The sequence below is a fragment of the Poeciliopsis prolifica genome, unplaced genomic scaffold (assembly GCF_027474105.1).
Source record: "Poeciliopsis prolifica strain line A6 unplaced genomic scaffold, Auburn_PproV2 SCAFFOLD016, whole genome shotgun sequence".
In the NCBI taxonomy this organism is placed as follows: Eukaryota; Metazoa; Chordata; class Actinopteri; order Cyprinodontiformes; family Poeciliidae; genus Poeciliopsis; species Poeciliopsis prolifica.
In genome coordinates, this window is record NW_026562391.1 from 4,877,216 (window position 1) to 4,900,815 (window position 23,600).

Sequence of the window (23,600 nt, forward strand, 5' to 3'; positions counted from 1 at the left end):
TGGATATAATGAGAACGTAAAATTTTATGCACTTGAAGACAGCTTTAGAAATCTGCAAAGAATTTCCTCTTTATTCACTTCTGATGAAGACAAAGGCTTTGACAAGACAAAGTGCTATTGTCAACCCATTCCTAATCTGAAAATTAAGCACTTTCAAAACATTTTTATTTATTGTCTCTGTCCAGGACCAAAGTACTTCACAGTAATTACAGCATCACATATCAGTAAAGATAGAACTACAATTAAAATTGTTAATAGAATAAAAATAACAAATAAATCATTTCAGTTTAATTTCAGTGAGAGGATTTTCCCCCAAAACTCATCCATCAATCAGATCAATTAAATGCCACATTTTTCTTATTTCAACTGGTCTGATTACTTTACAAAAGTGTCACTTTTCAAGAAAAAGAATCTTGTTATTTCTTCATCCATGCAAATAAGTCGAAAAAAGAAGAAACATGATAATTGAACTTTATCAGAACTTTATCATTAGTTCTGATAAATTATTAGTGAAAGCCATAAACTATTGGTCCGGCGGTGATGGGCTTCAATGCAGCAAGGCTTGGAACAGAACGCAACTCTCTGCTTCGACAAACCTGTGAAAAATATAAAAGTAAATTTATTTATTCATCATGAATCATAAACTGCTGATTCATAAACTACTGAACATAAATAGAATAGAATAGAATAGCATTTATTGTCATTGAACAGGATTCAACGAAATTTCTATTGCAACTCCCGTGCAAAAAGTCAAAATATACAATATTAAATAAACAAACACACAATAATAATAATAATATATACAACTAAAATTAACTAAAGGCACTCAACCACACCAAAGAAGAAGCAGCAGGTCCAATTATGGTAAAGTGCAGATGATGTGACAGTGCAAGTGCAGAACAATATGGCTGTGTGGGGGGGGGTGTATGTGAGGTTATGATATGTGTGGGAGGGGGCGGCAGGAAGTAATGGCTCTGACGGCTGTGGGGAAGAAACTGTTTCTCAGTCTGTTTGTTGTAGTCCGTATATTCCTGAACCGCTTGCCTGATGGCAGCGGCACAAACAGTCTGTGGCCCGGGTGGCTGGAATCCATGGCTATGGATCCAGCTCTCTTGACCCGGCCCATGTAAATAGAGTCCAGGTCCGGGAGGGGGCATCCCACAATGCCTTGTGCTGTTCTCACCACCCGTGTCAGTTGTTTCCTCTCCAGTGCTGTGCAGCTACCGTACCACACAGTCACGTTGAGGCAGAGGACGCTCTCGATCGTTGCCCTGTAAAAGTTCACGAGCAGCCGTGAGGAAAGTCCAGCCCGTCTCAGTTTCCTGAGGAAGAAGAGCCTTTGTTGTGCTTTCTTCACCAGGTGGGAGGTGTTGGTATTCCAGGAGAGGTCAGACGTGATGTGGAGGCCCAGGAACTTGATGTTGTCCACACGCTCCACCTCTTCTCCATCTATGAGAAGGGGAGTGTGACCCGTCCTCCTGGACCTTCTGTAGTCCACAATGACCTCCTTGGTCTTCCCTGTGTTCAGCACCAAGTTATTGGCTGAACACCACTGAGTGAGCTGCTGAATTTCCTCTCTGTAGTGGGTCTCGTTGTTGTCTGAAATGAGACCCACTACTGTTGTGTCGTCCGCGAACTTGACGACTGTGTTGGGGGGTGGATGGCAACGCAGTCGTGTGTGAACAGGGTGAAGAGAGCTGGGCTGAGCACACAGCCCTGCGGTGTGCCTGTGTTGAGGACCAGTGGGGACGATGTTGAGCCACCTATTCTCACCACCTGAGGCCTGTTGGTGAGGAAGTCTCTGATCCAGTGGCACAGTGAAGCAGGCAGCCCCACCTTGAGTAGCTTCAGCACCAGCTTGTCTGGGATGACGGTGTTAAATGCTGAGCTGAAGTCTACAAATAGCATCCTGACGTAAGTGTTGGGATGCTGCAGATGGGTCAGGCCTGTGTGCAGAGTGATGGAGACAGCATCCTCTGTTGACCGGTTTGCTCTGTAGGCGAACTGGAGGCTGTCCAGGTCTGCAGGGATGAAGTGTCTGATGTACCTCAGAAGAATCCTCTCAAAGCACTTCATGATCACCGGGGTCAGAGCAATGGGCCGGTAATCGTTCAGGCTGGTGATGGTCGTCTTCTTCGGTACAGGGATGATGGTGGAAGACTTGAGACACTCAGGAACCATGGTGAACTGCAGGGACAGATTGAAAATGTCCAGAAACACTCCTACCAGCTGGTCGGGCGCACGTTTTCAGCGTCTGGCCTGACACCTTGTCCGGTCCTGTAGCTTTGCGGATGTTGATCCTCCTCAGGGTGGACGTCACCTGGTGCTGCTGCAGGACGAGAGGCTGGTACTGCTCTTCCAGTCGGGGTAGATGTACAGCTTCTCTGTTGCCCACCGTGTCAAAGCGGGCAAAGAAGCTGTTTAAGGTGTCAGGCAGGGTGGGGTCATAAAAGTATGTTCAGTTAATTAATCCCCAAATAATTCACCCCCTGCCAGGTTGAGATTAGGAAATAGTTTCAATCAACCAAGAAGTTTGTTTCAGATAGAAAATGAGAAATAATGAAAAACTGTAAAAGGATTACTGTTTCTGCAATTAGTTTTTTTTAATGTCTTTATTTCCATTTTTGACAAAGCTGGCATGTTTCATTTTAAGTCTCTGCTCACCGGGACACAGCTGAAGCGTGTCTTGTCACACAGGCTCAGGCGACAGTGAAGATAAATTTTTCGATATTCTTCCCCCAGCAGGAACAACAGAGCAGTGAAACGAGCCTGGAGGGACGTGCCGCTCTGGACCACTGACACCTGACGGCGATCCGTGGAGCATCTACAAGGGATAACGGAGGAAAACATAAAGGTTTTAACCGTCACTTTACAGCAGACAGTGTTTACTGAGGCTGAGGAGGAGCACAGACTTGTTCTCAATGAGGGGGTGTCGTATGGGGTCTTCAGGGTTTGACGTGGGAGTGGCAAAGCAGTTCTCCAGAATAACCATCAAGTTTGAGTTCATTTCCTCCACAGAAACGCCAACGTACAATGGCGAGCCCACTGGCAGGGTGACTACGCCTGGTGGGTAAGTGGAACTGTAGCTGGAGTCCACGAACAGAAACATGAAGGCTCTGGGCTTGGCACCTGTACCCGAAATACCGTGTTCCCACCTGCCAAGGCAACAACCATCTTTATCAAGCAGTCCAGAAATGTATTTGCTGTTTTTGCTATTTTAAATTGTTTGAAGATCTTCTTGTGATTAGAGCGCAATCTAGAATTAGAATTAGAACTCAACTTTATTGTCATTACACTTTCACATGTACAAAGCAACACAATGTAGTTTGCATCTATCCAGAAGTGCTATTCAGGATATAAATATTTATAAACAGTTGTGCAAGATATAAACAGAGAATAATGACGTGCTATAAATGTTTTGTACAATATAAACATCTATCAAGCTCATTGATATATTGCATCGATGATGCAGAGCAGATCTGGAAAATGGTGGAAGATTTGGATGAACTAACACTAATTTGTGGTCATAGGCAAGTGGAAATGCATTTTGTTAATTTAAGACGGAGACTGTCCACCCAGAATCTACCAGCTCAGTGACATTGATCAGAGAGGACGACTTACTCTAAAGTTGGTCTTACTGCCACATTCAGGCTGGTGTCAGTTTCCAAAGGATAGAAACAGGAGAATGGAAACTTCCTGGGAAGGAGGAAGGATTCATTGTTTGCTGAGTAGATAAATAAATTGTTCCTAAAGACAGCATGTGTACCGTTGTTCTGAAAGACAAGAAAATGACAGCTGTCAGACAGGAAAGTGTGGTGGGAGAGAGGGGAAAGATATCCAGCAAAGGTCACTGGGCTGTGTCTTGAATCTGTGATGGCTGTGATGTTACCCTTCTGATAACATGTACGTACTGGCTTACATGTTACCAGAAGGACAACATGTCAGCCCTTCTGGTAACATGTTATGTACCAGAAGGGTAGTTGCTGTAATCTTACTAATGAGCACTTAGCAAGGTCTTCACAAGACCTTGTTTCTTTTTGATTTTGTCTACAAAAATGATATATAGTATTAATTTTTAATGTGGCATAAATAAATATCATATTGGATTATTCTTCACTAGCACATGTCACTGAAGAATAGCTGGTTTATTTGCCCGGTTCATTGAAGTTGCATGAATAATCTACAACCTAGTTCTCCACTAGGGACCCAACAAGATAACACAGATAATGGTCTCTGAGTTTCTCACTTTGACTGGAAAGTGTGATAGTGACAAGATAAGAATCCGACACACACAGCAAAACATTAAAGATTTTTACCGTCACTATATTTCCGCAGGTACCTGGTCGAGCCTCCACCTCGTACCACACAACACCCCAATGAACGTTGAACCTTGTGCAGTTGCGGGCAGCAAGATGTCCAGAGAATGGATCCAAACCTAAAGACTGCATAGTTTTGAGATCCAGTCCTACTTGGAGTTTATCTCTGCCACAAATAAGCTGTACCCCTGTCTGTTTGACTTCTGAAAAACACATGAACAAACACAGTGTTTATTAAAGTTACAGGATGCAAATTTTCAACAATGTGTTTTAAATATATACGTTAAAACTGTCACTATATCGAGACATTATGACATAATAAAGATAATCTGTGAAGAACATTAACCTGCTCAGCTTTCTCCCAATGTTTCCAATAATTACTGCAGAAATACATCACTCAGTCAGACAAGTAAGTTGTACAGGAGGCTCTCTGAAAAAACTGAATAATATTTTGCATAACATTGACTAATATGAAAATTAACTTACTCTGTTGAATTTGTGACAACCAGAATTATTTTGATGAAACAATGTAAATTGTTATGATTGTGCAGAAAAGTATTGGAAATAGACAACATAAGAATTAATACATGCAAAAATTGTGTAACATAGTTTTACCTTCACAGACAACACCAACATCCTCTTGGTGATCACAGTTATGATCTCCAAACCCCGGATGTTCACATTCTGTTAGCTGTGATTCATTTCCTAGGCACTTCACGTCATCCATCCATATGCGCCCAGTTCCCTCTCCAAAATGTGCAGTTACTACAATGACTCTTCCGCAGCCTGCCTGTCGACACACCGCCTCAGCATTAATGTTGTTCCACATATCATCACACACTGTCCCCCACTCTCCATCGATAAAGATTTCCACTCTGCCAGAGCAGTTGCTTCCTCCATTGACCAGTCTTAGTGCTCCCTCAGAGAGACCTGATCTGCTGTTGGAGGAAGGCTGCAGGCATTCATAGGACCCTGGTCTGTTGGAGCAAATCTGATGCTCTGGGCACGGGGAACTCTTTTGAGAGCACTCATCAAGGTCAACACAGCCGAGGTCTGGAGACCATTGATAACCTGTCTCACAGCAGGGAGACTTGTTGCAGAGCTTTCTATCATAGCAGGTCAGACCATCACCAACAAAACCATCTCTACAAACACAAGAGAAGATCCTGCTGGTGAAAGAGTCGCCTCTGTCTCTGGACTCCCAGCAGGAGGCTTCACTATGGCAAGAATCACAACTGGTGACCAGTGATGCTGCAAAAAAACATAGAAGGCTATTTAGATGTATGTAGATGTTATTAGATAAAACACTCCACCAGCCAGACATATCACATGCACTTTTTATCAAATACAAGAGAATTAATTTTCCATAGATTTATTTATTTATTTTTTTTTAACATATCTTTATTTTTTTTATTTGATCTGCAACCCATTTGTGTTTTAAATCCAAGATGGAAGAAAATAAATCCAAGTTTTACCTGAACTGGTTCTAATCAAAATGTGTAAAAGTAGAATTAGAAATATTGTACAGGGCATTTTTGAACAATGCACAGCACAGACCTCCTAAGAAGAAAACACAGAATGCAGTATTGCTTTCCTTAAAGAAGAAACTAAATGTCCCTGGACAGGGTGAGAATTTATAGGTCCGTTGAAGTGATGGAACTCAAGCCGAAGTTGTAAAACTATACAACTTTATCTGAAAAAACAAGGAAAATATGCTAATAGGGGTCTGGAAAATATGCTAATAGGGGTCTGAAAAAAGAGGTCAGGTTCATCAGCTCACATATTTGGAAATAGCTGTTTTATCGGCAGTGGCGTATTGCTCCTGGTGCCGCACCCTGAACATTTCATATTCTTTGTATGACTGAAATTAAATTGTTGGTAATGCTCCTTTATGTAAAGTATCAAGACGAAATAAAAATGCAAAGATACACGTTTGAATTTACACTGTTCGTTTATGATGTTGGACTGGGAGATTATTAACTCCCAGTATGCCTCCATGGATGGAGGCATATGCTTGTTAGTGACCCACATGGGCAAGAAAGAGGCAGAAAAGAAAAGATGGAAACAAAGAAGCCCTGCTATGCAAAATGTCTCCAATTGAAAATTCATGGAAAGACTGAAGATTAAGACTGCATGGAAAACTCCAGCAAAACTTTCAAAAGTTAAAGTCAATTTCTGAGAAATGTGCCAAAATAGTACTTAGGAAATGTATGTTTCTCCCTGCAGGAAATGTCTTCGACTTGTGTCAGTACCAAAAAAAGCAATTTTTTAATGTCACACATTTTATCTGCCCATGATTTAATACTTCTACTAGTTACTTCCTATTTGATAATGCACCTTGGACAGAAATCATTCAAACACCTGTTTTCCTTATTTGTTTAGCTAACTTGGAAACAGAAAAAGAAAAAAAATTCTTATTACATTTAAGTCATATTTTTTTGGTTAAATATGGATATTTTAACCACATAACTTCAACTTTCTGGTTGATTCTAGGTCATTTTACAACTCACATTGTGTTTCCTTTTGGCCTTGTAGAAATCTTTTATGATGCATGATTTATTTAAAGACTTTACTCAGTTACTATATTATCATACAACTTCTAATCATTCTTTACAATGCCTCTGAACTCAGTCTGCTGTTGAAATGTAAATGATTTACTTCATATTTTATTCCGTTATATGACATGGTAGCTATTTTTACAAACATGAAAGAGTTGAGGAATTGTTAAAAAAAAAAAAAACATTTGTTTGGGACATTTGTTAATTAAAAGCTGGTGAGTGTCATGATTGGGTATCTGAGAAATTAAAAGCTGGTGAATCTGTTAATTAAAAGCTGGTGAGTGTCATGATTGGGTATAAAGGGAGGATCACTGAAAGCTGTGATCCACAAACCCCGGGCTGCAGACCGGTACCGGTCCGTGGACCAATCGGTACCAGGTCGCACAAGAAATAATTAAATATTTCTGTTCAATGTGTTATTTGAATCTGGAGAATCTTTTATTTTGAAAATCCTTTAACCACATTCTCTTGGTTTCTAAATGTTAGCAGAGGGACTCTGGCAATGCCTATTATTATCCTGCTGATATCTGCATGCTCTCTGTATTTTCCCCAAATATTATCCTGTTGATATAAAACTCGTACCAGTACCATTTGGTTTCAGCTGTTTTTTTTTTTCATCGTCTCTGACCATTTCTGAACACTTTAATTTTTTAAAATATTGTTGCAAGTTTTAATTTGAAGTTGCAGTAGCCATTATCAATTATAAGTCAGCCAGCAATCAAAAAGGTCTTCATGGCATAGGCGTTTCTTTATTAATCTGTCTACAAAAATGGTTTATGACATTGATTTTTTAAAAACACCATGTTGGACTAAGACACACACGTATGTGAAGAATGACTGGTTTAGTGACCCAATTCATCAAAGTTGCATGATTAACCTGCTATCTTGTTCTCCACTAGGGACCCAACAAGATAACACAGATAATGGTTTCTGACTTTCACACTTTGACTTGAAAGTGTGATAGTGATGAGATAAGAATCCGTCACACACAGCAAAACATGAAAGATTTTTACCGTCACTATATTTCCGCAGGCACCGGCTCAAGCCTCCACCTTGTACCACACAACATCCTGTTGAACGTTGAACCTTGAGCAGTTGTGAGCATCAAGATGTCCAGAGAATGGATCCAAACCTAAAGACTGCATGCTATTGAGATCCAGTCCTACTCTGAGTTTATCACAGCCACAAGTAAGATGTACAGGTGTCTCTTTGACTTCTGAAAAACAGACAGAAAATGACATTTTTTATAACACTGATTAAGAGATTATTTTGATAAAACAATGTGAATAGCTGTGATTATACTATTATGTTAGAAATGAAACAAAATGAATATAGTAAAGATCATACCAGTGTATAAAACTAGCAATAATCACCTCTTCACACATTATAGGCCTATCTCTCTTCTCTCTCAGTTCTCTAAACTTCTAGAAAAATCTTTTAAGACTAGAAAAATTCATACACATACACTGCTCAACAGTAGTCAATATGGAGTCAGAGCGAATCAATCAACATCACTAGCCATAACTGACTTAATGGAAGAACTTACCAATGCAACAGACATTAAGAAATTAGCTAGGAGGATTTGTAGACCTAAAGAAAACGTTTGACACAATAAATCATGATATAAAAAATTAGAATATTTCACCTGTGTTGGAACGTGGAGGGCGTTGATGGAGACTGCGCAACAGCTTCTGCGGTGAGGGAGAGATGCTGAAAACCGCGAGAGCTTCTGTGGTGGCTGGCTGGCGGTTGCTGGCTGGCGATTGCTGGTACCCTGCGGTGGCTAATAGGCCGGAGCGGCGCTTGGCTGCGAGGGCCGCTCGAGGCTGCTTGCAGCTTTAATTTGACTTATTCTTGATGAACAACTGGTGATTTATGCTTAAAAACTGAAGAAAACTGGTGCATGAGAACACTTTTTCTCTCAGCTGCAAGAATGTTGAAACCTGAGAAATGAACAATGCTTTTTCTTGTTTTCAAAATGTAAGTCTTTAAATTAATCTATGTATTAAACTACAGCGAGGACTTAAATAGACGCAAAGACACAATAATAACAAAAACAAAATTATGTGTTTATTTGATATAAATTCTAGTAAAAAATATGGAATCTGTCAAAGACATTTATGTATTATTTCACTTAGACAGAACTTCTCCATCCACGTAAAGAAAATATTTATCTTTCCCTAAAATCCTTCATAAGTTAAGAAAATACATAATTATTTAATATTAGTTTTTCTTGAAGCATCACTTGCATGTTTTTCCACTTTTTTAATTCTTAAAATCTGACTTGGTCAATGGAAGAAAAGGAAAAAATATGATAGCTAAATGTAATGACAATGAGGAGAGGTGTCAAACCTCTCCTCAAATATAATGGAATGTTAATTTAGGTAAAGGCGATAACACACATTTAGCAGATAAAATCTTAAGTGCATGTTTCTGAGAGGTTCCTTCGATTGTCAGTATCGTGTTTTAAAAATCCCATGTGAGAAATGATCAGCTGTCTCAAACATCTCCTCTGCAGGCGGAGGTCCATCAGGTCGGGTTTTAGTCGCTGAGAAGGCTCGCTGACTCCATCTGCAGCGCCTCTTCCATGCTGTCAGCGTATCTGAAGCCTTGCAGATCAGCAGCAAGGAGAACCTTCAGAACTCCGGGCTGAATCAGGCGGAGACACAAGAGGGAGATTAAAGGTGCCAACTATTTACTCCATTACTCCATTAGTTACCAGCTGAAGACTGAAAGGACGAGAGGCTCACCTGCAGTCTTAAAAACATAAGCTGGACCTTTCTCAGTTGGAACTGCCTGAGCAGATCCTTCAGCTCGCTGATCACTGTGTAATCTATGATGCTCACATGATGGCAGTCCAACACCACAGACTTCGGGGGACAGGCTGGTGGACAGAAGGTGGACACGTGAAGACGAGGGAACAAAGTTTTTCAACAGGACTGGATGAAGAAGCTCTTACTCTGCAGAGCCTGAGTGTGTATGAAGTGGCTCAGATGCTCCACAGCAGGGAAACTGAGCCCACTGCTCAACTCGATCACTAATACGCCGTGATCAGACACCTGCACAGGAAAGCAAACAGGGTTGATGATTTAAAACTAGCTGCAGCTAAAGCTCTGAAAAAGTTTAGGGTTTGCCTAGGGTTAGGTGTTAGGATTAAGATTCTTTTCTCTTCTATGCTACAGACCATTGCAGATCATTGGTGCAAGAGATGTAAGAAAATCTTACAAGATCTATATATTGAAAAATTTCATAAAAGGCGCTGGATAACCCAAATGTTGGTTTTAAAAGCATCTCGTCAGTAATGTTGTTTCACCTTCATCTTGGGTCTGGCCATGGCGTACAGCAGCAGGGCTCCAGAGACGGCCACACCTCCGATGATACCGTACTGCACTTCCCAGAAGCTCAACAGGAATGTCACCCCAAAAGGAAGCAGGTCCAACCCTGTGGATGGCAAGTCACAGCTTAGCTAAATTGACAGAAACATGGCAGAGAAAAACCAGGAGAATCTCCCAGAGACTCTTACGATGTATCTTCCACATCTTTATTACGACACGGTAATCAACCATAGGAGCCACCGCGCAGATGATGACGGCAGCCAGAGAAGCTTTAGGGATGTAGTAAAAAGCCGGCATGAGGAAGGCCAACGACAGCAGCACGATCACACCTGCAGACGCACAAACAAGAGGAAAAACAATTGGGAAGTAAAAAACAAACACAAATTTCAATGTTTTAGAAAGTACAGATAAAGGTTTAGCTTTTATATTCAACTAACCACTGGAGCATTCTGCTGTTTAACTAACATGTTAGTATTATTATAAGTTTAGATCAACTAAAATTCAGGTTGTATTTAAAGGGTAAGGACTTTTCTATTATTATGACAGTAGAAATATGCAATAATGCAGTCTGCCACAAGAGGACAGAAGAGTAAAAGGATCAAACCTACTGGTGACGATGCCTCCAGCTGGGGTGCAAACCCCCGTCTGAGAGTTCACCGCTGTCCTAAGAGGAAGAGAGAATGCAAATGTTGACAATATAAAGAGTTAAATAGGACAGTAGAGCAGATTCTTCAGAGAGCCAAACACGAACCGTCCGAAGCTGCCGGTGACGGGGTACGCTGACACGAAGGAGCCCATGATGTTGGTCATGCCGATGGCCAGCAGCTCCTGGTTGGCATCAATCCTGTAGTTGTTCTGACTCGCTAGTAGGAAACAGACAAGTAAAGTTGAAATTGATGCTCCATTGTTGCTGAAAACTTTATTCAATAAAAATGATCCACAACCTGCTGCAACTGTTGGCTATAATGTGTAAAAAACCCTTAAAATAAGTTTATGTTTCATTGCAGCAGGATAAATAGCTGCATTAATTTGGAATAGTCCAACATTTTAAGTAGAACGCATTTTTTCAGCTGGATCATTTTTTACTTGGTGGTACTGAATGTTTTGGGACCATGAACTCTTTCAAATGACATTACATTTTAGATACAAATCCAATGTGAAAAAAACCTAAAGATGGGTTGTAATGGGACATTTCAGCAAGATCCAATGATCCAAAGCAAAACATTAGGGTTGAGCTGAAGAGAAAAACATTATCATAGAGGTTCCTGCACTCTGGATGACGATCAGTGGAGCTATCTTGTAAGAACCGATAAAGGAGTTTACCAAAAGCTTTGGCGATAGCAATGCTCTCCAACAGACCCATGAGAGGGATCACAGCCAGTCCTCCTCCAAAGTCCTGCACCGAAAGTATGACTGGTCAGCGACACACAGCAGAGAGAAATGGAGAAGTGAATGCTACGGCTCACGCTTCTGCTTCTGACCTCTATAATCTCTCTAAAAGGGACGACAGTGCCGTTGGACGTGGTGTCCGACGTGGGCGGAGGGCTGAACGGTGGGAGTCCCTGAGTCGTGTGGCCAGTGATGGTGAACACATGATGTCCAAAAGCGTCCCAGGAAAACGCCACCAGAGTCGCAGCCACGACCACCAGTGCATTACGCACTGATCAGGACAAAGAGGTAAAACAGCTCACATTTAGGAGTTAAACCAACCGGGTTTGAGTTTTCTGCCTAGGTGAGAGAAGTACTTACTGGTGGCCACAGTCCACACCAGTTTCCTGGCAAATCTGGAGTAGACTGACGATCCATGGTCAGAGCCCGGATGTGACTTGATGAACATCAGCGTGATCAGCAGAGCAAGACAAACCAGGCCCAGGATCACGTCGCCCACTCTGGCCTCTGGGATCTTGTGGAAGGTGTAGTAAACCTCCAGGAAGAACTGGTGGGGAACATCCCGGATTCCCAGAATATTCTGCAAACACGAACCAGTTTAACCATTCACATAAAAAACACATGTAAACAAAAGGAGCTTAAACCACTTCAGCAGCATTATAACAGTGAGTCTGAGCATTCATTTCAGATTTCAGGCTTTGAACAAACATGAAGTTTTATTTCATACATTATATATATATATCACAGACATACATTCTATATAATCTTATAGCAAATATCCAAGACTCTATATGCCCTTATGTGAAAGTTTAATTATTAAAGTACTTTTGTTTTGTCAGAACCACTTCCACACACAAAAAACATTGAATTTTGTCAGTCCCATGTATATGCAAATTGCTCAAATAACAGAACGTAAAGAAATATCTTCAATTTATAGAAAATGATAAAACATTTATAAATAAAAAATGGACAAAAAGAAATTCAAATCTACTTGAAAGCTTTTTAAACTAATTCATTTTGAATAGGAGTTTACAGCAGAAAAGTGCCTAAAGATCACTAAATGCTCTGTTTAGTTCAGTTTAAAAGTTAAAATAAACTAAAATTTGCCCCTAAATACAAATCTGCATCAAAGTTGTGCAAAAATAATTTAAAAAGCACAAAGAATATAAACTTTCTGGTTTAAACTCATTACCTGCAGCCTTCTGCAGGCATTAAAATAAATGAATTTATATCCAATTTCCTGACAGATATTATTGCAACGGCTCTTTTTGCCCTTCCTTAGTGCCGTATTGTTCAACGTTTTGTTTTTGCTGTTATTTGTTAGCGTTAATTCAAACAGCTCTTGGTTGTGCAAAGTCATCGTGACGACAAAAAGCTTTCTCATTCTGACCCTGATTAAAAAACAGTTCCTCTGTCCTGTGATGAAAGCTTTAGAGCCACACACACAGCTGTCAGTCACAAGAGGTGTGTGTGTGTGGTCTCACTTTGACCTGGCCGAAGCCGATGGTGATTGCAGCAGCGCAGGTGAAGCCTTTAATTACAGGGTAAGAGATGAAATCCAGCAGGAATCCTGAGGAAAACAAAGATTAACAATGAATTCTAGACAAAAACAGATGGGAGATTTTATCTCTGCTACTTCTGCCAATTTATTTTAACCAATTTAAACATGCAAAGAACAGACAGCAAAGTTAAAAGGAGGATCTGCGTTAACTCAAGTAACATCACTAAAGCTGTGGCGGCAGCAGCAGAGTCTCTTACCCAATCTGAGTAACGCCATGACGGCCTGGATGACTCCACAGAGGAGGCTGAGCAGGACGGCCCGGTGAGGCTGGCCGCCCACCACAGAGAAACACAGGAGGGACATGATGGCTGTTGGACCCAGTGTCACGTCCTTGGATGTCCCCAGGAGTGTGTAGATGAAGCCGCCCATGAAGGCAGAGTAGAGTCCGTACTGTGAGAAACGACCAGAACACAACATTTGCTGTGAGGAGTAAACATTTCTCCTCTAAAGCATCTCAACTCACTAAAACTCATATGCCCTCAGTAATAAGAGAAGTTAATAATAAAGCAGATCATTATAAAGTTCAATGAAACTAGGTCTTAAAAAATTGTCACAAATGACAATCAGAAAAGTTTGGCATGCTTTTGTATTCAGTCCTCTTTAGTGCTACTAAATAAAATCCAGTGAAACCAGTTGTCAGTAGGATTAAACAAACATATGCTCTTTTCCTACTCATTTTCAGAGATTTAATGTAGACATTTGTTGGACTATTTTTATTGTTGCTTTACATTTTTGGTTTATTCATCTATTTATATGTTTGTTTGTTTCTGTTGTTTTTCTCATGCCTGAAATAAGTGCTAAAAAATGATAAAGTTGCCATATTAGTTCACAAGTTCACTTGTGAACTAAATTTATCTCATTATAAAATGCACAAGTTTGTTAAAGCACAGTGGTGATGAAGTCCAGGGAGAAACATGGTGGTGGCAGAACATTCTGATGCGTTTCATCAGTTGGAAGGAAAAAAACTGGTCTGACATTAGAAAAAAAACCCAAAACATAATGTTCATCAAAAGTCAAACTTAACCTCACCTGAACAGGAAGTCCCGCCACTTCAGCGTAAGCAAGAGCCTGCGGCACGGTGGTCAGTCCGACAGTGAGGCCCGCCAACAGGTCCATCTGCAGGTACCGCACCCTGTACTTGGGTAACCAGGAGAGAATGGGCAGCAAGGACTGCAGGGTGCTGCGAGAACAGCAGCACCGGGACGACTGTCCTCCGTGCAGCGGCCGATCCATTTCCAAAAACTCTTGGAGGCAGAGAGAAGAATACAGAAGGCCTTCAAAAATCAACATACTCAGAAATGTATGTATGACTGGAGAATTAAAGCACTCACAGTGAGGTCAGGGTTCCCTTGTTGAGGCCGTCAGGTCTTCCGGCTGTGATTCCCAGCATTCAGGAAAACACAACACACCTGCTCTAAGGGGATGCATGCGTCTATGTGAACTCCTCAAAAGCAAACAAACTCCTTACCTTCAGGTGGGGGGGAAGAAAAACAACAAGCAAAAACAAACAAAACTTGTCAGCTTCCTCCAACACTTAATATAGGTTATGCTCAGCTGTGTGACGTCAGACAAGTCATAGGATGGTCATGTGACAGACAGGTGAAGCGCATGTACCTGAACATCCTGACTGATTAGGGAAGCTATCTATAAAGGTTTGAGCAAACAAGAACTCAAAATGTTAAGAGATGGATGCAAGAAGCCGTTAAAACCTAAAGAAGAAGAAGAACTCAAAATGTTATTACTGTGCAGCCTGTTGGCATAAAGTTTCAAATAAGTGAGATGTTAAAATTGAACAGAACTGAGGGCAGACAAATAATAGTATAGAATAATATAGTATAACATAGTTTACAATAGAATAGAATATCCCACCACATTGTGCTGACTGCAGTCCTCCTCTTGGCGCCTTTCATCGCCCAGGCTGTGATTTTTCACATCCACCGCTGTTAAACAATAGCTGTTAAAATCCACTTCTCTAAAACCCGGCTGAGACGCTCACTGCTCGTCCAAAACGGCAACAACTTCCTTTTCTTTTCTTTTTTTTTTTTTGTTTGTTCACCCTTCTCCGTCACGTGACCGCGGTCACGTGACGGGAGCGCAGTTTGTTTCCGGAAGTTTAAAGAATGGTGGCCGTTGGTTGTCTCCGGAGGTCGTAACGTCTGAAGAGCTGCTTGCCGTCAAACGGCAGATATTTAAACCGTCACTATGCGGGTCCAGTTGCTGTTTGCGCTCGTCGCCGCTTGTCGCGTCTCGGAGTCAAAGAGGAGAAACGTGCTTCTCATTATCGGTGCGTGACCATTTCACATGTTAAATAAAAAAAAAATACATTTTTGTGAAATTAAACTGTGATGGTGTCGTTTCATTGTATGTTTGTACCAGCCTTTCTTTATTTCATGAGCTACAGCATTTGTTCTTTATTTGTATTACTTTGAGTCTTGTGCAGTCTAGAGACATGCAACAGTCTTGTGTCGCCATCTGGCATTTATTTTACGTTCTTCTGCTCTTTCAAGCTGCTAGGCTGGTTTATATGTGTTAAACGTTGTCTTGATTAATACTAAATACTAATCAAATAGGATAAATACGGGTGCATCTCGTCTCATGATACAGAAAATGGAGCTTGGTGAATTCAAATGTTGATATTGCATTTATATCTGACACTAATGAAACCAAAATTCAGTTAAAGCAATTATTAATACAGTAAGTTTAACCTTTCCAACATCAGTGTGAACAGAGCACCGTGTTGACCTTTGGCCTGTAACCTTGATGTCATTGCTCTTCAACCACTGACAGACCACACAATATGAATCTCTCTCCAGTTTCCTAAATCAGCTTTGCTGCTGTCATCTCTGTTGGTTTTGCTCCTTTTTTTTCCCACTCAACTTTTTGGCTAAAGCTCTCTGAGCAGTCGGCTTTTTTTTTTTTAATTATGATCTTTTGTGGCTTTTTCTCTATGTGGAGGGTGTCAACGACTGTTTTATGGACAATTACCAAGTTGTTAAACTATTGCCAGACTGTCTCAGGTAACAGTAAAGTTAACATTAATTTCCTCCCCCCCAGCTGATGATGCAGGTTTTGAAACAGACGTCTATAACAACTCGGTGGTCCACACTCCTCACCTGCGCTCTCTGGCACGACGCAGCGTTGTGTTCAGGAACGCCTTCACATCCGTCAGCAGCTGCTCCCCGAGCCGCTCCGCCATCCTCACAGGCCTGCCGCAGGTAACACACCCGCGTACCCGTCAGTCCCTCCTGTCTCATGGCACTGAGGTTGGTCCTGTGTTTTCAGCATCAGAACGGCATGTATGGCCTCCATCAGGGAGTTCATCACTTCAACTCATTCGACGGAGTACAGAGTCTGCCGCTGCTCCTCAGCCAAGCCGACATACACACAGGTTCTGTTTAAAAACTGACATCGCGTTTCTTCACTCTGTGTTGCTTTCCTTTGATCTCTCTATTAAATTTTTTTCTCCTGTCAATTCCCGCAGGTATAATCGGGAAGAAGCACGTCGGTCCCGGATCTGTCTACCCCTTTGACTTCGCCTACACGGAGGAAAACAGCTCCGTCCTCCAAGTGGGCAGGAACATCACTCGGATCAAACTCCTGGTCCGGAAGTTCTTCCAGACTCACAAGGAGGAAGCAGCTGAGCGACGGCGAGTAAGAGGCGCAGGAACGAGCAGCAACCCGAATGCAGAGGAGAAGGAAGAGGAGAGGCCGTTTTTTCTTTACGTGGCCTTCCATGACACCCACCGATGTGGCCATTCGCAGCCTCAGTATGGGGCTTTCTGTGAGAAGTTTGGGAACGGAGAACCGGGAATGGGTAGAATTCCCGACTGGACGCCAGTGTATTACACACCAGAGCAAGTTAAGGTGAGCAGTAAGGCTGCTGATAAATTTATCACAATAAAAGGCTGTCATATCAGTGGATATTGACCATTTTTTATTAGATTTTTGTTTTCAACATCTGAAATAATGGCAAACTTTCAGTTTTATCCACAGTTTCCTCTCAGCTGTTGTTCTTATTTTGCTCTTTTACTCAACAGACTGTTGTTTTTTTGTTTGTTTTTTTACGTTTAAACTCTCTTCAACAGTTTGTTGAACGTAAAAAAATGCTGTTCAGTTCTGGAGTTCAGTCAAATTATTTAATATTCTATCAGATGTGTTTTGTATTGATATTGATTAGGTGTTTATTTCTATGTTGTTAATGGTGCAGCCCTAGTCAGTGGGTTCAGGTTTTCAATGGATTCATAAAATAGATTCAAGTCGGTCCGAGGAACTGAATCCAGAGCGAAGTGTTTCTAACTGTGAACGTCTTCAGGTGCCTCCCTTTGTACCCGACACACCTGCTGCTCGGGCCGACCTAGCTGCACAGTACACCACAGTCAGCCGGCTGGATCAGGGTCTGTTCAGCACCTTCACAAGCGCAAAAAAGAAAACAACAAAAGGATGAGGAAGATTAACCCACAATGTCCCTCTGCAGGTATCGGGTTGGTTCTTCAGGAGCTGCGGGATGCCGGCTACGAGAACGACACTCTGATCATCTACAGCTCCGACAACGGTATCCCTTTCCCCAACGGCAGAACCAACCTGTATCGATCTGGAACCGCCGAGCCCATGTTGGTTTCCTCCCCGGACCACAGGGAGCGGTGGGGCAACACCAGCCAGGCCTACGTCAGTCTGCTGGGTGAGAGACGGCCACATCTTCCACCCAACCACAGATCCCTCACCTCCAGTCCTTCTTGGGTATTTATAATTGGGAGGATGCAGGTATTTAACTGAAAACAGTGCCAATTTATGGCAAGATTGTATGTAAAAACATTTTTAGAAATTTAAACATGACAGTTTAAAGCTGATCAGAATATGCAATAACTTTGTTTTAGACAGGCCTATTTCCTTTAGCCACTCTTCAAAACTGGATGGACAAGAGAACATGTGTCTAGAGTAAGATGGATGTATATGTTGACCTTCAATAGTCTGGAAATGGGAACAAAAAACATCTGCTTACCTGAAACTGCCTGGAGCTACAGACTCAGGACTAATCAAAATGTTTCAAATAATGGAAACTGTGACGAGCTGAGCGGATTATCAGGCTTATCTTGCCATTATGCTCATTCTTGATGTTTGAAGAGAAAGGCCAGGAAGCATCCATTTCTATCCTATCATCACAAGCATGATCCCAGCTTTGGGATCCAAGTCATCAATCAGAGACGTTTTGTCACCCAAATCACAAAACATGGATACAAGTTTATTCTCAATATCAACTCAGTAGCACAAGTGCTGTCTCTAGCTCATTTAGGCCCATTTGGCTCGACAACATATAAAAACTGCACTTTTCTTCCTCAACGGGTGTCACACCCTCTGGTTTGGGACAATAACCTGACCAGAGAGAACATCAGTAGGACAACACACACTTTCAGCTTTCAGAGAAAACCTCAGAGGATTTAACAGTCAATATGTATTTTTAGTGTCAGTTTCTCCGTTCAATGTGTTTCTGCTGCCACTAGAGGGAGACACAGGAACACAACACAAGCTGCTCAGCTGCTAAGATAACATCAATATTGTTAATGAAAAAATGATTACATTCTTTTAAGTACACACTGTTAATATTTCACAAGATCAGATCATTATATCAGTCAGTGCAAATTATGTAAAAAAAAAGTCAACTAACAACAGCAACATTGTAGCATCATAATATAAAATAAACATTGTTGCAGATCGGTACCGACAAGGAGGCACTGTTTATGTAGAGGCAGAAGCTTTTTATGCATTGTTGGAGAACATGATCATTTATATTGATCAGTGGATTTTGATCAACCTCTGTGGACGAGTGTTTGTTACAGGAATTGTCTGAATGTAGTTTCGACACATCACACTCTTACTATGATGGTTTTGTCAATTCTGTGTCATTTACCTGATAATTCTGTATTACTAATCTTCTAAAATGATGAGCTACATCTTAATTTTATCCATTTATGAGCTGATTTAATGTTCAGTGATAAAAGGTTACAGTTTAAATTTGTCTTCCATATTTTTTTCATCCTCCTATTTCTTTCTGTGTTTCTGCAGACATCACTCCCACCATCCTGGACTGGTTTTCTATCCCCTATCCATCCTACATCCTCCCTGAGAGTCCGTCCTCGCAGGTCCTCCTCACCGGCCGCTCCTTGCTGCCCGCTTTGACCTCCGACCCCAGCAGCTGGAACACAGTGTACTCCAGCCAGTCGCTTCATGAGGTCGAGACCTCACCGTCGCTCAGTCAGGAGGAACTCAAACTCCGAGCCCTGACGAACTCCGCTCTGATTTCAGGTGACCATGTACTACCCGATCCGCTCTGTCCACCAGGGGGCGTACCACCTTCTTCACAACATGCACTACCGCATGCCCTTCCCCATCGACCAGGACCTGTACGTGTCCCCGACCTTCCAGGACCTGCTGAACCGGACCAGGCTGCAGCAGCCGACTCACTGGTTCAAGAGTCTGGACCAGTATTACTACAGGGAGCGCTGGGAGCTGTTCGACACCAGGTCTGAGTCCGCAGTGTCAGGGTTCAGGTTTAAAACTGACGCCTGGGAGAAAATTCTTCAACACAACTGAACCAAAAAAAGAGTAAAACTAAATCAATATTTTTAATCTTTCGGGGGGGGGGGGGGAGAATCTGAACTTTGAAATTAATTAAAAAAAAAAAAACAGCAACCAGGCCCACATTTCCTAAAATGGCAGCATACGGAAAATATAATTTGTTCAAATTTAGTGCAGCTTTAATAAGAGAAAACACTACCCTTTTTCAAAAAAGTTAGTTAATTTATGCATTAAGTTGTTTCTCTTCTCCAGTGATTTTGAGGTAAATGAAGCAGAAGTTGTTCTTGTCCCTCTCCAAACGCTGAATGCTAAAGTTGAGCGTCAGACGACCGTAAACTGAGCTGCTAATTATTCAGTCATCCATCGTTTTTGCTCGTTCGTCTTTCTAAGTCGCCATCTGAGGCTTTGTGCAGACGCGATGATCATTCTTCATCATTTAGGTGACAAACTGTTGCTTCAGAAATGATGACAGATAAATTAATATTGTAAGTGATCATTAGTTTCAGTCCCCCCTCCCTGTTCTCAGCTGTAATGTAAAATAATAAGAGGAAAAACTTCAGTGTGTATTTATATAATTGGATTACAACCAGACGGGTAGATATCACACACACACACACACACACATATACATATATATTTGAAAAAGTATTTTGCTCTTCGCCTTAATAATCAAAGTAAATAGGAATAATCACTTCACAAAAATATACCTATCAGTGTGTAAGGAATCTATACAGATTTGTCTCTTTGATATTTCAGTGATATTCCAAACTATTCAGACTTTCCTGTACATTTAAGAGGGAACCAGTAATGAACTGGCAATGCTGGCCGTTTGACAGCTGAGTTCTGAACCAGTTGCGAATGGCGTATTATTCACATTTTTAAACATTATTTGTTTAATGTTTCATACATTCAGACTGACTCAGGGATTATACATCATGACCTCCTCAAGCAGAGGAACCTGATGGTGTTTTGTTGTGAACAAACTCAGGACCGACCCTCAGGAAACCAAGAACCTGGCGTCAGACCCGTCCTACAGCGGCGTGCTGGACAACCTGAGGCAGCTTCTGCAGAAATGGCAGTGGAAGACGGGAGACCCCTGGGTCTGTGGGCCGGACTACGTCCTGGAGGAGAAGCTGGAGCCCCACTGCAGACCCCTCTACAACGGCCTCTGACTCGCTCTGATGGTATTTTCTTCCATCTTCACTGACGTGATATTCTCAAATGACTTCATGCATTTGGTTTCATATTTTTGTAATACAAAAAGCTGTAAATAAGAAATAAAACTTGAGTTAATTCTTTACTCGTGGTTTCAGTTTTTCCTTCTGCTTCATTTTTCTGGACAATTTCATCCTTCAAGTCAACATTTATTTATTTTTTTTTTCCTCCCACTTTTCAACATTTAAGTCCAACCTTCCATCATCTGGATCCTCGTGACACATTCTCATAGAAACCCAACATAATTACAGTTTAACTGTTTGCTGCTTTTTTTAAATTTAATTATTCAGCCGGGCTGACTAAGACTGATCTGATAATTAGACCATTCAGAGGAGTTCATGGTGCCTGACGGGAAGAAGAGTTAGCCTGTGTCCTAAAAAAGGGTTTCTATTGATTGTAACGATTCCCCTCAGAGCTCCACATAAAACCCAGATCAATTTATAACTCAAGCCCTTTCAAACATTTATTTACATGCTTTAATTTAGCTCACGCTTTGTCACATAACCACAAATATCAGAGGATTTTGTGTGATGGACCCAGTACAAAATTGTCAAGTGGAAGGGAAAAGATGCTCAAGTTTGCATTTGTTTCTTTCTTTACAAATTACAATCTTTTCCCCCCACAAAAAGAGATTTGGAACTATGACAGTACAGCGATGTGGCTCTGCTTGAACGCAAACGCTTTTCACATTTTTGTGCATTTAGAAAACTTAAGATGTACAGACGGCGCCATTCAAAATTAAAATCTTGATTTAAAATTTTTTTTTTTCAAAGTTTGTGTTTGTTGCGAGACAAAAATGCATCACACTTCAGAAAACTGACGCAGACGCACCCGCGGGCGCTGCGACGCGATCAGGTTGCGCTGCGCCAGACTGACCTGCGGGTCACTTTCAGCCCCAACTCATCCACTTTCTTCACGCGTGTTTCTCCAACAGCTTCTCGTGAAACCCACACCTTCTTCTTAGGCTGTGACCTCCTGCCTCACATTTCTTTCAAGGACGACAGATTCATTTTGACCCCCTCAAAACGTCAGACGTCACGATGGCGCGGCTCCCGCAGCCCATCAGGAACCCATCAATTAGCGTCGTTCCCCTCCCGTTTTCTGCAGACGGATCATCATCATCATCATCATCCGCCCACCTTGGCTCTGATTTGACGAATGTCCTGTGTCACGATGAACCTCACCCAGCCTCCCTATATAAGAAACAGAAACTTTTCCAAGATTCCAGCAAAAAAACAAAGTGTCCGCAGACGCAGACTCGCAGAAGCGCTATTTTCTTGTGCGTAAAAAAAACAACAACTAAAAATTAAAAATCACCTTCTCCAAAAAGTGCCAAAACCGTCCCGGAGATGAAGAAGTCCGTCAGGTTCGCCGTGGTGTGCGTCGGAGTGTCTCTGCTCATCTCCTGCCAGTCCGTCGAAGCCTGGTACAAGCAGGTGACCGGACCCAGCTACTACTCCGTGGGCCGCGCCTCCGGGCTGCTGTCCGGCATCAGGAGGTCCCCGACCGTCCGGAGAGCCGAGTCCGAGGAGACGGCGATGGACAGCGGGGAGGCGGCGGGAAACAACTTGATCCAAGAGACTAGCAGGCAGATCTCCGTCCTGAAGAACATGGTAGGCTCTCCTCGGGGTGTAGAACGTTCATTTCTGCTCTCCTCGGGGAGCAGAACGTTCGTGTCTACTCAGAGAACGGTTACGCGCGCGGAATTGTGCTTTCCGCTCCAGAGTTGCCGTTTTGCTAAAGATGGTATCAAAAGTTTGATTTGCAAAGGGAATTCCGACATAGAGTCCATGGCATTGTGTGGCTTGTAAAAATCATAATAATAAAAAAGTTACGCGTTATGCTTTAATCTGCGTAAAGGCGCAGAATAAAGCGCAAAAACAAAATATTTGGGCTGAATCATATCAGCGAACACACACAAACACTGGTTCACCTGTACAGACGCACACAACTGAACCGAATCTCTTCAGTTCCTCACCTTGATTCTGACCTTACTAGGAGTTTTTCTCACATGATGACGCCATGTTTCATTTCAACTTTGACTTCTCTCCAAACTCCAGGCCATCTGCCTGAAGGACGTCTCTCCAAACCTGAAGAGCTGCGAGCTGCTGCAGGACGGGACAGGGACCTTCCAGTGCAAGGCAGATGTCTTCCTCACCCTGGACTCCTTGGACTGCCTGTCCGCATGAGACCCCGCGAATCCTCCTCATCATCATCCGCCCCAAAAAAAAAAAAAAAAAAAAGAAAGAAAATAGAGGTAGAAAGAAGGAGAAAAACCAGAGATTTTATCTGGGAAAGCAAAAAAAAAAAAAAAAAAAAATCAAAACAGAGATGAGGGATGGATGGAGATTTTTGCTTTGAATGTTTTCTCTTATTTAAAGAAAAATGCTTAAAAAAAAAACATTGTTCAGTTTTGCTTTTAGTTGAAAAGAAAAAAAAAATCTAAACAGGAGGAAAAAAACACAATGCCTGACAGTTTAGATGAAGCCATTTTCATTCCAACCCCTTTGCATAATAAGGAAATGTTCAAAAAACATCCAGAGGTTTATCTGCAGTTTTCCAGAATTCCTGTAAATTACTTTTATTTATTTATCTATTAAAATGAACAAACAACATTAACCTGCTGTTGTCTGAATTTGCTTCACAATCTTGA

General features: G+C 41.8%; 4 protein-coding genes across 4 annotated transcripts; 2 read left to right on the forward strand and 2 right to left on the reverse strand.

Moving 5' to 3' along the window:
* Positions 1 to 506: 506 nt before the first annotated feature.
* LOC129367184 (uromodulin-like) lies at positions 507 to 5,849 on the reverse strand. The gene is made up of 7 exons (XM_055041484.1): positions 5,792 to 5,849; positions 4,932 to 5,567; positions 4,317 to 4,504; positions 3,622 to 3,773; positions 2,913 to 3,155; positions 2,665 to 2,824; positions 507 to 596 (listed from the first exon to the last, which is right to left on the reverse strand). The coding sequence occupies exons 1-7, from the start codon at positions 5,847 to 5,849 to the stop codon at positions 507 to 509; spliced, it is 1,527 nt and encodes a 508-aa protein (XP_054897459.1).
* Positions 5,850 to 8,922: 3,073 nt separating this feature from the next.
* slc26a11 (solute carrier family 26 member 11) lies at positions 8,923 to 15,208 on the reverse strand. The gene is made up of 15 exons (XM_055040850.1): positions 15,029 to 15,208; positions 14,491 to 14,627; positions 14,189 to 14,403; positions 13,357 to 13,549; positions 13,083 to 13,168; positions 11,959 to 12,178; positions 11,691 to 11,869; positions 11,533 to 11,605; positions 10,961 to 11,072; positions 10,818 to 10,873; positions 10,398 to 10,538; positions 10,188 to 10,315; positions 9,834 to 9,933; positions 9,625 to 9,758; positions 8,923 to 9,523 (listed from the first exon to the last, which is right to left on the reverse strand). The coding sequence occupies exons 3-15, from the start codon at positions 14,390 to 14,392 to the stop codon at positions 9,416 to 9,418; spliced, it is 1,734 nt and encodes a 577-aa protein (XP_054896825.1). The 5' UTR covers positions 14,393 to 14,403; positions 14,491 to 14,627; positions 15,029 to 15,208; the 3' UTR covers positions 8,923 to 9,415.
* Positions 15,209 to 15,239: 31 nt separating this feature from the next.
* sgsh (N-sulfoglucosamine sulfohydrolase (sulfamidase)) lies at positions 15,240 to 21,032 on the forward strand. The gene is made up of 9 exons (XM_055040853.1): positions 15,240 to 15,443; positions 16,214 to 16,374; positions 16,442 to 16,547; positions 16,641 to 17,023; positions 17,472 to 17,553; positions 17,634 to 17,837; positions 19,220 to 19,386; positions 19,460 to 19,677; positions 20,721 to 21,032. Exons 1-9 carry the CDS (start codon positions 15,362 to 15,364, stop codon positions 20,902 to 20,904), a joined length of 1,587 nt encoding a protein of 528 aa, XP_054896828.1. The 5' UTR covers positions 15,240 to 15,361; the 3' UTR covers positions 20,905 to 21,032.
* A 1,133-nt stretch (positions 21,033 to 22,165) lies between these two features.
* npb (neuropeptide B) lies at positions 22,166 to 23,566 on the forward strand. The gene is made up of 2 exons (XM_055040856.1): positions 22,166 to 22,560; positions 23,008 to 23,566. Exons 1-2 carry the CDS (start codon positions 22,297 to 22,299, stop codon positions 23,134 to 23,136), a joined length of 393 nt encoding a protein of 130 aa, XP_054896831.1. The 5' UTR covers positions 22,166 to 22,296; the 3' UTR covers positions 23,137 to 23,566.
* The last annotated feature ends 34 nt before the right edge of the window (positions 23,567 to 23,600 follow it).

Coding starts and splice junctions, on each gene's coding strand:
- LOC129367184 (XM_055041484.1), bottom strand. CDS start 5,849: ATGCCCTGTACAATATTTCTAATTCTACTTTTACACATTTTGATTAGA. Junction 5,568..5,791: donor TTTGATTAGAACCAGTTCAG/GTAAAACTTGGA, acceptor GTTTTTTTGCAG/CATCACTGGTCACCAGTTGT. Junction 4,505..4,931: donor TGTTGGTGTTGTCTGTGAAG/GTAAAACTATGT, acceptor TCAAACAGACAG/GGGTACAGCTTATTTGTGGC.
- slc26a11 (XM_055040850.1), bottom strand. CDS start 14,392: ATGGATCGGCCGCTGCACGGAGGACAGTCGTCCCGGTGCTGCTGTTCT. Junction 11,870..11,958: donor GGTGTGGACTGTGGCCACCA/GTAAGTACTTCT, acceptor TGTCCTGATCAG/TGCGTAATGCACTGGTGGTC. Junction 9,524..9,624: donor TTATGTTTTTAAGACTGCAG/GTGAGCCTCTCG, acceptor CGCCTGATTCAG/CCCGGAGTTCTGAAGGTTCT.
- sgsh (XM_055040853.1), top strand. CDS start 15,362: ATGCGGGTCCAGTTGCTGTTTGCGCTCGTCGCCGCTTGTCGCGTCTCG. Junction 16,375..16,441: donor TCCTCACAGGCCTGCCGCAG/GTAACACACCCG, acceptor CTGTGTTTTCAG/CATCAGAACGGCATGTATGG. Junction 19,387..19,459: donor CCAGCCAGTCGCTTCATGAG/GTCGAGACCTCA, acceptor CTCTGATTTCAG/GTGACCATGTACTACCCGAT.
- npb (XM_055040856.1), top strand. CDS start 22,297: ATGAAGAAGTCCGTCAGGTTCGCCGTGGTGTGCGTCGGAGTGTCTCTG. Junction 22,561..23,007: donor TCTCCGTCCTGAAGAACATG/GTAGGCTCTCCT, acceptor TCCAAACTCCAG/GCCATCTGCCTGAAGGACGT.